Source organism: Mauremys reevesii, linkage group 6 (genome assembly GCF_016161935.1).
Source record: "Mauremys reevesii isolate NIE-2019 linkage group 6, ASM1616193v1, whole genome shotgun sequence".
Taxonomy (NCBI): domain Eukaryota; kingdom Metazoa; phylum Chordata; order Testudines; family Geoemydidae; genus Mauremys; species Mauremys reevesii.
Window position 1 is genome coordinate 199,755 of NC_052628.1, and position 16,046 is coordinate 215,800.

The 16,046-nt window shown below is 46.8% G+C and overlaps 1 protein-coding gene across 1 annotated transcript in view; it reads left to right on the forward strand.

The window, feature by feature from the left end:
• Positions 1–16,046, forward strand: part of LOC120408299 (myosin-IIIb-like) — a 121,778-nt gene that overhangs the window by 91,648 nt on the left and 14,084 nt on the right. The window contains exons 25-26 of the mRNA XM_039545059.1: positions 3,423–3,619; positions 6,554–6,643. Of these exons, the coding sequence (XP_039400993.1) occupies positions 3,423–3,619; positions 6,554–6,643 (287 nt within the window). The remainder of the gene's footprint in view (positions 1–3,422; positions 3,620–6,553; positions 6,644–16,046) is intronic.

Below are 16,046 nucleotides of genomic sequence, written 5' to 3' on the forward strand. Positions count from 1 at the left end.
AGCTTATTTCTACCAGCTGAGGTTAAAACTTCCCCAAGGCACAAATTCTTCCTTGTCCTTGGACAGTATCACTGTCACCGCCAAGTGAGTTAGACAAAGATTCAGGAAAAGGACCACTTGGAGTTTCTGTTTTCCCAAAATATCCCCCCAAGTCCCTTCACCCCCTTTTCTGGGGAGGCTTAAGAATAATCTACCAACCAAATATGTAAACAAGGTTAGCACAGACCAGACCCTTGGGTTTTTAGGACACTAAAAACCAATCAGGTTCTTAAAAGCAGAACTTGTATTATAAAGAAAAAATGTAAAAGAAGCACCTCTGTAAAATCAGGATGGAAGGTAATTTTACAGAGTAATAAGATGTAAAACACAGAGGATTCCCCTCTAGGCAAAACTTCAGTTACAAAAACAGGAATAAACCTCCCTCTTAGCATAGGGAAGATTCACAAGCTAAAACAAAAGATAAGCTAATGCATTTCCTTGCTATTACTTACAGTTTTTGTAATCTAGGATGCTTATTTAAGGTAGGGTTTTAGGAGATGGTTCTTCCTGCCCTGGTCCCTCTCTGTCCCAGAGAGAACAAGAAAAGAGAGCACAGAACAAAACCTCCCCCCACAGATTTGAAAGTAACTTCTTCCCTTATAGGTCCTTTTGGTCAGGTGCCAGCCAGGTTATTTGAGCTTCTTAATCCCTTACAGGTAAAGGAGGGATTTTATGCTACCCTTAGTTGTATGTTTATGACAGAAGGAGATTCTTCCACCTCCCTAAGTAACCCATTCCAGGGCTTCACCACCCTCCTAGTGAATTTTTTTTCCCTAATATCCAACCTAAACCTCTCCCACTGCAACTTGAGACCATTGCTCCTTGTTCTATTATCTGGTACCACTGAGAACAGTCTAGATCCATCCTCTTTGGAACCCCCTTTCAGGTAGTTGAAAGCAGCTATCAAATCCCCCTTCATTCTTCTCTTCTGCAGACTAAACAATCCCAGATCCCTCAGCCCCTCCTCATAAGTCATGTGCTCCAGCCTCCGAATCATTTGTGTTGTCCTCCGCTGGACTCTTTCCAATTTTTCCACATCCTTCTTGTAGTGTGGGGCTCAAAACTGGACACAGTACTACAGATGAGGCCTCACCAATGTTGAATAGAGGGGAATGATCACGTCCCTCGATCTGCTGGCAATGCCCCTACTTATACAGCCCAAAATGCTGTTACCCTTCTTGGCAACAAGGGCACACTGTTGACTCATATCCGGCTTCTCGTCCACTGTAACCCCTAGGTCCTTTTCTGCAGAACTGCTGCCTAGCCATTCAGTTCCTAGTCTATAGTAGTGCATGGTATTCTTCCGTCCTAAGTGCAGAACTCTGCACTTGTCCTTGTTGAACCTCATCAGATTTCTTTTGGCCCAATCCTCTAATTTGTCTAGGTCCCTCTGTATCCTATCCCTACCCTCCAGCGTATCTACCACTCCTCCCAGTTTAGTGTCACCTGCAAACTTGCTGAGAGTGCAGTCCATGCCATCCTCCAGATCATTAATGAAGATATTGAACAAAACCAGCCCCAGAACCGACTCTTGGGGCACTGTGCTTGATACCAGCTGCCAACTAGACATGGAGCTATTGATCACTAACCATTGAGCCTGACAATCTAGCCAGCTTTCTATCTACCTTATAGTCCATTCATCCAGCCCATACTTCTTTAACTTGCTGGCATATCAAAAGCTTTGCTAAAGTCAAGGAATAACATGTCCACTGCTTTCCACTCATCCACAGAGCCAGTTATCTCATCATAGAATGCAATTAGGTTAGTCAGGCATGACTTGCTCTTGATGGATCCATGCTGACTATTCCTGATCACTTTCCTGTCCTCTAAGTGCTTCAAAATTGATTCCTTGAGGACTTGCTCCATGATTTTTCCAGGGACTGAGGTCTGGCTGACTGGCCTGTACTTCCCTAGATCTTCCTCCTTCCCTTTTTTTAAAGATGGACACTACATTAGCCTTTTTCCAGTCATCTGGGACCTCCCCTGATCGCCATGAGTTTTCAAAGATAATGGCCAATGGCTCTGCAATTATATCCGCCAACTCCTATAGCACCCTCGGATGCAGTGCACCAGGACTCGATTAATAAAGGAGGGTAATGCAAATCAACATGGGTTTATGGAAAATAGATCCTGTCAAACTAACCTGGTATCTTCTTAGATGAGATTATAAGTTTATTTGATAAAGGTACTAGTGTTGCTGTAATACATGTAAATTTCTGCAGTGCGTTTGACTTGGTATTTCACAACATTTTGATTTAAAAAACTAGGAGAGTATAAAATGAACATGGCACACATTAAATAGGTTAAAAATTGGCTAACTCAAAATGTAATGGTAAACAGGGAATCATCATCAAGTGGGTGTGTTTCCAGTGGAGTCCCACAGGGATCAGTCCTTGGCCCTCCGCTATTTAACATGTTTATCATTGACCTGGAAGACGACATAAAATCATCACTGATAAAGTTTGGAGATGACCCAAAAATTGGAAGAGTGGTAAATAATGAGGACAGGTCACTGATTCAAAGTGTTCTGGATCGCGTGGTAAGCTGGATGCAAGCAAACAATATGCGTTTTAATACAACTAAGTGTAAATGTGTACATCTAGGAACAAAGAATGTAGGTCATACTTACAGAATGGCACGTGGTGACTGAAAAAGATTTGGGGTTTATGGTGGATAATCAGTTGAACACGAGCCCCAGTGCAATGCTGTGGCTAAATGGGCTGATGCAATGCTTGGATGCATAAACAGGGGAATCTCTAGTAGGAGTAAAGAGATTTATATATCTTTCTATTTGGCACTTGTGTGACTGCTGCTGGGATCCTGTGTCCACTTCAGGGTGCTCACCATTCAAGAAGGAGATTGATAAATTAGAGAAGGTTCAGAGAAGAGCCATGAGAATAGAAAACTCGCTTTATAGCGATAGACTCAAGGAGGTCAATCTACTTAGCTTAACAAAGAGAAGGTGAAGGGTTGACTTGATTAGCCTAGAAGTATCTATACGGGAAACAAATATTTAATAATGGGCTCTTCAGTCTAGCAGACTGATCCAATGGCTGGAAGTTGAAGGTAGACCGGGGATCAGCAACCTTCGGCACATGGCCCATCAGGGTAATCCGCTGGTGGGCTGCGAGTCATTTTGTTTACGTTGACCGTCCGCAGGCATGGCCCCCGTAACTCCCAGCAGCTGCGGTTCACTGTTCCCGGCCGATGGGAGCTGTGGGAAGTGGCGGCCAGAAGTTATGCTCTATGAATTAGTTTGGGAGAGGTATAACACAGGCCACATACAGGAGCTCAGACTAGATGATCACAGTAGTCCCTTCCGGCCTAGGAATCTATCAGTCTCACACCCACCTTCCTTTTTTCTCTCTCTTTCCTGTTTTCAGTCAACTCCCTTTGATAATTTTTTGCGCTCCAGGCCCTGCCCTGTGCTGGGGACAGAGGGGCAGACAGGAGAAGAGGAAGAAATGAGGCAAATCAAGAGGGGAGCAACTCTCCGCTGGTTCAGAGAGACACAGGCCTGGAAGGTTATGCAGGATGATGGGGCCTTTCCTGGCTGGCTGCATGGGATGATCAGCAGGAGGTGAGAACCCTAGGGGCATGCAGCATACCAAGGAGGCTGGGCTGTGCAAGCAGAGGCTGGCATGTCCTTAGGGAGAGTGTGTATGAGAGTGGGGGTTGGGGTCCCTGGCGATAGCATGGACTGGTTTCTTGGGGAGCTGGGAATACAACACATGGCCTTTCCACTCTAGAGCACCGATTCCCATCCAGACCCGTCAGGGGGATTGGCTGATCTATGGAGCTGGGATATAAGGCCTTGTACTTCTAGGTCACTAGTTCCAATTCAAGGTGGCAGCAACTGAAGGTTTTTATCTGATTTTTATCCCAAAGATTGATGGAATGGTAAATGTTGATGAGGACAGGACAGCCATGTAGATTTGGACTGATTGGTAAGCTGGGCCCATTTAGAATAAGTGTTCTAATTAGGGCTGTCAATTAATCGCAGTTAACTCACGCGATTAACTTGAAAAAATGAATCGTGATTGAAAAATTAATCGTGATTAATCACACTGTTCAACAATTGAAATGTATTAAATATTTTTGGATGATTTTCTACATTTTCAAATATATCTATTTCAGTTACAGCACAGAATACAAAATATACCGTGCTCACTTTATATTATTTTTTTACAAATATTTGCACTGTAAATATGATAAACAAAAGAAATAATATTTTTCAATTCATCTCATACAAGTACTATAGAGCAATCTCTTTATCATGAAAGTGCAACTTTCTAATGTAGTTTGTTTTTGTTACATAACTGCACTCAAAAATGAAACAGTGTAAAACTTTAGAGCTTACAAGTCCACTCAGTCCTACTTCTTGTTCAGCCAAATGCTAAAAAGTTTACATTTATGAGCGATAATGCTGCCCACTTCTTAATTACAATGTCATCTGAAAATGATAACAGGCGTTTGTGTGGCACTGTTGTAGCTGTCATCGCAAGATATTTATGTGCCAGATGCACTAAAGATTCATATGCCTCTTCATGCTTCAGCCATCATTCCAGAGGACATGTGTCCACGCTGATGACACTCATTAAAAAAAGTGTTAATTAAATTTGTGACTGAACTCCTTGGGAGAGAGTTTTATGTCTACTGCTCTGTTTTACCTGCATTCTGCCATATATTTCATGTTATAGCAGAGATGGATGATAACCCAGCACATGTTCATTTTAAGAACACTTTCATTGCAAATTTGACAAAATGCAAAGAAGATACAAATATGAAATTTCTAAAGATAGTTACAATCATCGACCCAAGATTTAAAAATCTGAAGTACCTTCCAAAATCTGAGAGGGACGAAGTGTGGAATATGCTTTCAGAAGTCTTAAAAGAGCAACACTCCGATGCGGAAACTACAGAACCCAAACCACCAAAAAAGAAAATCAGCCTTCTGCTGGTGGCGTCTGACCCAGATGATGAAAATGAAAATGCTCTGGATCATTATCGAGTAGAACCCATCATCAGCATGGACGCATGCCCTATGGAATGATGGTTGAAGCATCAATGGACATATGAATCTTTAATGCATCCTGCATGTAAATATCTTGCGACACCAGCTACAACAGTGCTATGCGACTGCCTTTTCTCACATTTAGGTGACATTGTAAATAAGAAGCAAATGTAAACAAACGTGTGTCTGAGTGATTGGCCGAACAAGAAGTGAGACTGATTGGACTTGTAGGCTCTAAAGTTTTACACTGTTTTATTTTTGAATGCAGGGTGTTTTTGTACATAATTCTATATTTGTACGTTCAACTTTCATGATAAAGAGATTGCACAACAGTACTTGTTTTTGGTGAATTGAAAAATACGATTTCTCGTTTGTTATAGTGCAAATATTTGTAATAAACAATAAATATAAAGTGAGTACTGTACACTTTGTATTCTGTGTTGTAATTGATATCACTTATATTTGAAAATTTAATCGCAATTCATTTTTTATCGCACGATTAATCACGATTCATTTTTTTAATTGCTTGACAATCCTAATTTTAACATAATTAAATGCAAAGTTATACATCTAGGGTCAAGGAATGCAGGCCATACCTACAGAATGAGGGACTGTGTCCTGGGAAGCAGTGACTGTGTAAAGGATTTAGAGGTCATAGGGCACCAGTAATTGAACACGAGCTCCCATTATGTTGCTGTGGCTAAAAGGGATCCTGGGATGTGTAGACACAGGAGCAGGGAGGTGATTTTAATTCTGTTTGTGGAGTTCAATATGGCAATACTGTTGTCACAGATCCACAGGATCTGTGCTACAGCCCAGTCTTTAAGCAGTCCCCTTCAGTGTGCCAGACCCCCAAGGAGCCTTCCTTCAGGCTGGGCTGTGCAGCTTCACTGCCTCCTAGACTGAGCCTTGGTTTAACGCTGGGAGCTCTGTTCAGCAAACCCAATTGAAACAGACTCCTGGTAACGACTTGGACACACTTCAGGGAGTAATGCACACAAGCAAGTGCTTTCAGTGACACCAAACAGTCTTTTCAAAACAGAGGAGGATGTATTAGTCAACTGGAACACAGCATTTGAAGTCCTTACAGTTGCATACAGAAATAAAGGTTAAACCATGGTCCATTATAGTCAATCCAGAGCAATTCACCAGCTATTTCAGGCTCTATCTTTCTGACTCCTTTGTCAGTCCCAGAAGAGAGCAACCAGTTTCCTCCAAAAGCCCACACTTTATTCCCTGACTGTCTTGTCTCAGAGACATTGTGGGTGGACCAACTTCTGTTGGTGAGAGAGACAAGCTTTCAAGCTACACAGAGCTCCTCCTCAGGTCTGGGAATGGTACTTACATTGTCACAGTGTGCCTGAAGTGAAGCGGACAGGGTGAGAATAAGTGCTGGCTGCACCATAGAGGGAGTGTTACCAGGATGTGAAAAAGGGATGGGGGCTCCTGAACAGTAATCCTGATGACTCTCAGATTAAAATCTTTCCTCTTTGCTTTCAGGGAAGCTGAGAACTTGCTGATGGACAAGCCTCTGGGCTGTTTCCTGGTTCGAATCAGTCAGAGCAGGCCAGGCTACACCCTGTCATACAGGTAACGCACCCACTGCTTTTCTTCTACCAGGACTCTTGGTGATGGGCTGCATGGGGCAATTGTAGCACAGTGCGTCAGCTTTCTCTGTGGACTGAGATACCGAGGCTGTTGCTTAGACACCCCTGACCTGGGTCCCTAGACACACCCCAGAGGGACAGATGGGGACTCTGGGGCCTCCATAAAGAAGAGATAGCATCCCCTCCAGCTCATGTCCTGCGGCTACTATACGTAGTTCATGAATCAAGGTAATCCTCAGTAAAAGGCAGAGGCTAAGTATGAGCACTGTGTGGGGAGCTGAGAAGGTGGGCAGTTGATGTGGATGCTGTATGTAGGGATGGATGGAGCTGGAGCTGAGCTGGTGGGCAGTTGATGTGGATGCTCCATCTATCCCCGCATGCAGCTGTATGGGAGGTGGAGGATGGTGGGTGTGGGTACTGCATGAGGAAGTGCCATATTGGATGGGAAGAGGATGCTGTTTCTGTGTCCTGCACTGTGGGATCAGGCTGGAGGAGGTGCTGCCTGGACTGGGGACAGACTGGAGGTGGTTGGAATGCGTAGGCTAGGAATGTACTCAGAAGGGAGTGATGGAAAGGGATCCTTTGGACAGACCCATGCAAAGGAAAGTGCAGGGTAGTGATGCAGGGGCACAAGCCTGCAAGATAGAATGGGCTAGTGAGGAATCCTAGATTCTAGGGCCAGAAGGGACCACTATGATCATCTAGTCTGATCTCCTAACACAGGCTAGAGAAGTGCCCCAAAATAATGCCTGTTTGAACTACAGCATATATTTCAGAAAAACATCCAATCTTAAAATAGTCAGTGATAGAGAATCCACCACGACCACTGGTAAATTATTCCAGTGATTAATTATTCTCACTATCAAAAATTTGCACCTTTGTTTCCAGTCTGAAATTGTCTAACTTCAGCTTCCAGCCACTGGATCTTGTACCTTTGTCAGTTAAGCTGAAGAGCCCTGTATTATCAAATTTCTATTCCTCATGTAGATACTTATAAACTGTGATCATGTCACCCTTAACTTTCTCTGTGAGAAACTAAACAGGTTGAGCTCCTAGAGTCTATCACTATAAGGCATGTTTTCCAATCCTTTAACCATCCTCATGGCTTTTCTTTGAACCTTCTCTAGTTTATCGATATCTTTCTTGAAATGAGGACATCAGCAATGGACACAGTATTTCCGTAGGGGTATCACCAATGCCAACTACAGAGGTGGTAAAACCTCTCTACTCCTGCTTGAAATTCCCCTGTTAGTGAATCCAAGGATCATGTTAACCCTTTTAGCCGTAGCATCGCACAGGAAGCTCCTGTTCAGCTGATTATCCCCCACAATCCCCAAATCTTTTTCAGAGTCACTGCTTCCCTGGAGAGTCCCCCATCTTGTAGATGTGGCTTATGTTCTTTGTTCCTAGGTATATACATTCATATTTGGCCATGTTGAAACACACATTGCTTGCATCCAGCTTACCAACCAATTCAGTATATGTGACCAGCCCTTTTTATTATTTATATTTCCCCAAATGTTTGTGTCACCTGCAAATTTTGTCAGTGATAATTTTGTTCCAGGTCATTGATAAAAATGTTAAATAGTGTAGGGCCAAGAACCATGTCAAGCTACCTCAACTGGTTCATGACAGTGCGTGCCTGGCTCAGGGCAGACTGTCAAGAAGTAAGGCACAAACCCTAAATTGGTTGGATGTTCCATAATTAGGTTTCACCAACCAAGTAACAAGAGTGAACTCCACAAGCTCTATAACAGCCTTACCCTGGAGTCACAGACCATCACATTGGGCACTCCAGTCTATCTTGCCACCCAGGGAAGCTTGTCTTGGTGATAGATGGTCCCTTACAGCAAAAATCACAACAATATTCAGGTTTCAGAGTGGTAGCCATGTTAGTCTTATCAGCAAAAAGAACGAGGAGTACTTGTGGCACTTTAGAGACTAACAGATTTATTTGAGCATAAGCTTTCGTGAGCTAAAACCCACTTCATCAAATGCATGCAGTGGAAAATACAATAGGAAGATATATAGACACAGATGACATGGAAAAAAAATGGGTGTTGCCATAGTATCTCTAACAAAAGTAATCAGTTAAGGTGGGTTATTATCAGCAGGAGAAAAAAAACTTTTATAGTGATGATCAGGATGGCCCACTTCCAACAGTTGACAAGAAGGTGTGAGTAACAGTAGGGGGAAAAATTAGCATGGGGAAATAGGTTTTACTTTGTGTAATGACCCATCCACTCCCAGCCTAATTTAATGGTGTCCAGTTTGCAAATTAATTCCAATTCTGCAGTTTCTTGTTGGAGTCTGTTTTTGAAGTTTCTCTACGCAAAAGAAAAATGGACACAAATCAGACATCAAGAATTATAACATTCAAAAATCAGTCAGAGAACACTTCAACCTGCCTGGTCACTCGATTACAGACCTCAAAGTCGCAATACTCCAACAAAAAAATCTTCAAAAACAGACTCCAGTGAGAAGCACCAATGCCAGAGGTGTTTAAGGTGGCTCAGGACCTTGTATGCCTCATGGCGTCATCCTCCCCGCAGAGGAAAGACAAGTCACCGGTGACCGCCCAGCCCCCGTTCCCATCAAGGGGCAAGCCGGCGATGATGGTGCACCGATCTCCATCTCCAGCACCCCTCTCCCTGGCACAGTCCACCCAAATGGGGGAGCCATACCAGTACCAGTCCCCTCTTGGCACCGCTTGCCAGCACTGCAGAGTACCACTCCTCTGTGGTGGTCCTTCTCGGAGACCTTGGAGGCACAAGCCTACTGCTCCGATAGGACCAGGAGCAGAAGGTCTAGGTCCTGCCGTGACTGCCATCCCTATCTGGCGCTTTGGCCACCGTAGTGGCAACCTTCTGGACACCCTGGGCATATCATCAGAGCCAAGGATCAAGGACAAATCCAAGGATCAAGGTCCGGGTCCGAAACAGTGTCTTCGGCGTCCTTCGTCTTTGCACAAGCAATGTCGACACTGCCAGCAGCGGCGCCACCAACACTTCTACCTTCGCCTGAGGCACCAGTACCAACTCTTCTGACATCAGCACCACTGGCATCGATGACCTGGGCACCGCCGGCATCAGCACTGATAATCCTAGTTCCGGTGGCCCCAGCACTGCATGTTACGAACTTGGTGGCACAGCAGTACTGGCTGCTGCGTGACCCCCTGGGTGCCATGGGGAGTGAGCAGGGCCCATTGCCAGGACTTTCCTCTTCATCTTCCCCAGACATTGATGGCCCTGGCCTTGGAGGATGACAGGGTCCTGCAACAACTTCTGCGACGAGTGGCCCAGAACCTGGGGATCCAGGCGGAGGAGGTGGTAGAGGATGCCGACCTGATTTTTGACATCCTCGCCCCCTCCGGACCATCTCATATTGCCTTGCCATTAATAAAGACAATTACCAAGACCATAAAGACCTTGTGGCAGACCCAGGCATGGCCAAGAGAAACGAGAGGCGGTACTTTGTCCCTTCAAAGGGATATGAGCACCTATATACCCACCCAGCCTCCGTTGCCTGGTGGCTGATGCAGCTAACCAGCGTGAGTACCAGGACCCCTCCTGTAAAAATAGGGATGCTAAAAGACTAGACCTTTTGGGGAGGAAGGTCTACTCCACTGGGAAGCTGCAGCTCCGCATTTCGAACCAGCAGGCCATTGTTAGCAGATAGTCGCATAACACCTGCAGTGCGATGGCCAAGTTTCCTGAGCTGCTGCCGCAGGACTCTTGTGCAGAGTTCTCAGCACTGGTGGAGGAAGGAAAACTGATTTCCCAAGCTTCTATACAGGCCGCATTGGACGTGGCAGATGTGGCCTCCCACACAACAGCCACAGGAGTTGCAATGAGGAGTTCCTGGTTGCAGGTCTCTGGTCTCCCCTACGAGGTCCAGCAAACCATCCAGGACCGCCTCTTCGAGGGTTCGGCCCTATTTTCCAATATAACGGATAAAAGACTCCACAGTCTAAAGGACTCAAGGGCCTCCACTCCCGCCACTCAGCTCAGGCACTTCTGGCCTCAGCCTCCTTCACGGTTCTACCAGCCACAGAACCGGCAGGATGCTCCTCGGCGGAGGAAAAGGAACGGCAGGAGAAGACAGCACCCTTCCTCTGGCCAGGGCTCTGGCCAGCGCAAGACACCTCCTGACCCCAGACCAGCCTTTTGAGGGTACAGTCGAGGATGGTGCACCAGTGCAAGAACTGGATCTACCCTGCCTTACCTTTTCGTCCCGACTATCTCCTTTCTACTGTCCATGATCCCGTATCACTTCAGACCGCTCGGTACTCTGCATGGTAGACAAGGGATACTCCATCCAATTCTGTGCCCTCCCGCCCTTCCAACCCCCTTCCCCATCCCTCTTCAGGGACCCCCCCTCACAAGCAAATCCTTATTCAGGAGATACACTCGCTCCTCTCTCTAGGGGCAGTGGAAGAGGCTCCTCAGGAGCAAAGAGGCAAGGGTTTCTACTCCCGGTATTTCCTAATACCGAAAGCCAAGGGTGGGCTCAGGCCCATCCTAGACCTGCGAGAACTCAACAAGTTCGTGAAGAAGCTCAAGTTCTGCATGGTCTTTTTGGCCTCCATTATCCCCTCACTGGATCCAGGAGACTGGTATGCCACCCTCGACTTGAAGGGCGTGTACTTCCATGTAGCAGTAATTCCGCCCCACAGAAAGTACCTCAGGTTTGTGGTGAACAACAGCCACTATCAGTTCACAGTCTTCCCGTTCGGCCTGTCAGTGACTCCTTGAGTGTTCACCAAATGCCTGGCAGTTGTGGCGGGGTTCCTGCACAAGCGGCGGGTACAGGTGTTCCTGCACCTCAACGACTGGCTGGTCAAGGGCCGCTCCAGGTCTCAAGTGGAGGCGCAGATCGGCTTCATGAGAATGACGTTTGGCGAACTGGGTCTCCTTCTAAACAAAGGGAAATCAATGCTGTCCCCTGTTCAGAGGATAGGGTTTATAGGGGCAGTACTGGACTTGACACAAGCCAGGGCATACCTCTCAGAAGCGAGGTTTCGGTTCCTGGGCAACATCATACGGGGTCTCAGGCAGTTCCCCTACAACACAACAAGGAATTGCCTGAAGCTCCTGGGACACCTGGCGGCTTATACCTATGTAGCACAGCATGCCAGACTCAGACTTCAACCACTTCAGTAGTGGCTAGTGTCAGTATATTGGCCAGTCTGGGACACTTTGGACAGGATTATAACCCTGTGTCGCCTGGTACTCAACTCCCTCCTGTGGTGGCTCTACCCACAGGTAGTGGATCCAGAGGTCCCCTTCACCATCCCTCAGCCATCCCTCTCCTTAGTGACAGATGCGTCAGACTTGGGCTGAGGGGCACATTTGGGAGATCTCAGAACACAAGGCCTCTGGTCTCAGGTGGATCTTGCTCTACACATCAATGTCAGAGAGCTGAGAGTGGCGCGCCTGGCATGCCAGACTTTCAGAGTCCACCTAGCAGGGAGATGTGTATCAGTCCTGACTAGGGTGACCAGACATCCCGATATTATAGGGACAGTCCCGATTTTAGGGGACTTGTCCCGCATCCCGACCTTACATTGGTCGGGACATCTGGTCACCCTATATGAGGGGGACCGTGGCAAGCTGGTGCCACCGGTGCCATTCACCTTTCCTCCCTGGGCCACAGGGCCCGCCACCCGGCCCCCTGCCCCGGGCGCACAGAGAGGCAGCAAGGAGGTCTTGCTCCGCTGCATGCTGCAGCAGGGCGGGGCTTGTAGATGCAGGCAGCGGGCACCGGGCAGAGAGCCCCCCCTCCCCTCGACCCAACCCTAGGAAGGAGCCAGAGGGACTGGGAGGGACCTGCCTGCTGGATGCTTCCTGGGAGCCGCTCCAGGTAAGCACTGCTGGCTCACCTGGCCTCCTGGGAGGTCCCTCTAGGGAGGCTCACCTTAGACCCACTGCCCTCAGCCTCCACCCTGACCTTGTTCCCTCAGCCTCCCTCGCAGCCCCCCCGTACCCTCCACCCTCAATCCACTGCCCTCAGCCCCCTGACCCTGTTCCCTCTGCCTCCCCCACAGTCCCTCCCCTCCCCCTGTTCATCTCACCCTGCATGGATGTGGAAATCTGTCCCGGATTCCAGGCTGTCGTTAGCCCCTGGGGCAAAAGATCAGCAGAGGTTTCCAAAGGGAAGTTTGCAGCCTTTGCTCAGACCCAAACATTTTCACTTAAAAAAAATAATAATAATAAATACCCAAACTCATCCTGATACCCATCTGCTCTGTCCAGATTTGCTGTTATCCCTGTTGAGGCCAAAGTGGTTTGAAAAATTAAAAATCCACGACACCATTGTGTTGCTTCCCCCTGTGTTGCTCGTTAATCTGATGGACCTGCCAATAATGAATAAAGATGAATGCCCTGGGAGCAATGTGTCAGGCAGACAGTTTGTCAAGTAGGAAAGTGAATGCTGAAGCCCTCACAAAATGCAGAGGCTTTTCTTAACCTGAGAACTGAAAAAGAGCCAGATACTGTGCATGGGTTTGAAAGTGACAAGAGCCTAGCGACTGACCAGAGCAGCGCTGGGTTTGAAGTGACAAGGAGGGTCTGTGTCATGAAGTCTGCATTTCCACTGAGGACTCTTCCATCGCCAGGGTAGCACTGGTGCAGGTCTGCCGCCCAGCACAGCAATGCTGAGAGGTACCAGTGTAGACCCAACCCACTGCCCTCAGCCCCCACCCTGACCCTGTTCCCTCAGCCTCCCCCGCAGTCCCCCCATACCTCCCACCCTGAACCCACTGCCCTCAGTCCCTGCCCCCGTTCCAATAGCCTCCCCCACAGTCTCCCTGCTCCCCCCAACCCACTGCCCTCAGCCTTGTCCTACCCCAAATCTCTTCTTCAGCCTCCCCCGTCATCCCACCCCCATCGCTCCCCCTGCTGTCCCATCCCGTCAACTTCCCCCCATTCCAGTCCTGCTCCCCTCTCTCATCCTCCAGACCCTGTCCCTCTCCCCAACCCTCCCTAGCCCAGCCCCATTGTCTCCCCATCCTGCCCCACTCTACATAGCTCTCTCTACCGTGTCCCATTCATGCTCCCCTCAGCCCCTACCCTACTCCCCATCCCAGTCCTGTCCCATCCCCTCAGCCCCACCGACTCCCCAGTCCCAGTCCTGTCCCCCTCAGTTCCTCCACCCTGCTTCCCCCGGTCCATCCCCACACACCCACCGACTCCCTCGACCTCCCTCCCCACAATCCCACTGCCTGGACCCACTCTCATCCCACTCAGGACATGCAGGAAAAAGAAGCAATGGGCTTAAATTGTAGCAAGAGAGATTTAGGTTAGACATTAGGAAAAACTTCCTAACTGTAAAGGTAGTTAAGCACTGGACAGATTACCTAGAGAGGTTATGGAATAGCAGTCATTGGAGTTTTTTACGAGGTTAGACAAACACCTGTCAAGGATGGTCTAGTTGTTATTACTCAGTCCTGCCTCAGTGCAGGGGTTTGACTAGATGACCTGTTGATGTCCCTTCCAGTCCTACATTTCTGTGATTCACACTGAATTGCCTTGTGCCACTGTCTAGTAGTACTGAGACACTGTTCTCTGACCTGCAGGTTTATAACATTGTAGTTAATATACAGTTTAGAGCCTAGCAATTTTAAAGCTCTGCATGATCAGACCAACTGAGCTGAAAATTGTGATCTACAGTATTCAAAACTATTAAGATGTGGGCTGCAATAAGATCAGCATGAATTGCTCAGCAATGTCAATGGACTCAGCATTGGGCTGCTCTATATTGTAAAACGTTACAGTGAAATCTTGCAGGTATTACATAGAACGCCGCCTTGCCCAAGTGGTAACTAAGCATAACATCCTCCTGTTTCAACATTCTTAACTTGTATCCCATAGCTCCTAGAAGTTGGTTTTTTTCAAACACTGAATGCTGCTAAGTTATGAGTTTTAACAGGTTTTTTTTCTTTTAAACCACAGCACTGAATGTTGTTCTAAAATTGTTTTCCAAATATTCTTAAACTCCCAGTTTATCCCCCACTGATGTTCATTGTGAAAAGTATTGCAGGTCTAATAATAATATTTGGCACTTTTGTAATTCACTGTCCAACCTGTGTTTTGTGCTCTCCTCTGGTGGATTTTTAGAGGATAACTGTATAGCTACCAGCTAAGGGAGTTATATCTTGAACTCAAGTAGTAGAAGCTCATGCTTTTAAGTCTGGATAGCTCGGGTTCAATCTTTGGTGACTAGCTATGATGGAGGTTGCTACACTTATAATCCCTTTAATCAGAGGTTCTGAATATGCTTTGTTGTAGGCAGAGCTAGCCTATAGTTAAGCAACCGAAAATTTAGAATGGGAAGTGTTGAAATGTTGGGAACCGTTATAATTTTGCCAGTCTGGAACGAACATCCCATCTGAGGGATGGGGGCGGGGAGAGAGGAGAGTGAGACAGGACCAGGAAACAGGGACAAGGAATCCAGAGCAGTAGTGGAGGGCAGTTGAAATCAGATGAGGAGCTGGAGGGGTTAGACAGCAATAGGATAGACATAGACTGGAGGGGACGGGGAAGAAATGTCTTTGACTACTAGAGACCACTCCGTTCAGGAGCCTGGAATAGACCCAAGATTCCTGAGTTTCACAGTTCCTCTTCTGTCAGCAGCAGATATCTGTGAAACCCAGTGGCAAAAAAAGTGTCTCATTCCCCTATAGAGCTGATCTATCACATATAGGATGACAACCTACTGCCTCTGCCATCACTTACTCCATTAGCTCTAGTGGCAGAAGTTTGTGCAGTGGATCTAAAGGTTCATCGGCAGGGTTGGAGCCATGCAAGGTTCACGATGATTCCACATGACAGAATTTCTGAGACAGTTCAGTTTTGATTTTTACAAAAAAACCTGGGGAAATGCATATAGAAATAGGGTGACCAGATGCCTAAATAGGGGAATCTCAAGCAGGAGTAGAGAGGTTATTTTATCTCTGTATTTGGCACTGGTGCAACCACTGCTGGAATCCTATGTCCAGTTCTGGTGTGCACAATTTAAGAAGGATATTGATGAATTGGAGAGTGTTCAGAGAATAGTCACAAGACTGATTAAAGGATTATAAAACCTGCCTTATAGTGATCGCCTCAAGGACTTCAATCTATTTAGCTTAACAAAAAGAAGGTTAAGAAGTGACTTGGTTATAGACTGTAAGTATCTACATGGGGGAACAAATAGTTAATAATGGGCAACTTCAGTCTAGCAGAGAACGGTAGAGCATGAGCCAACGGTTGGAAGTTGCAGCTAGACAAATTCAGACTGGATAGAAGGCATACCTTTTCAATGGTGAGAGTAATTAACGATCAATGATATACTAAGGGTCATGGTGTTTTACTAAAAGCTTTTTCTAAAAGCTATTCTCTAGGAAT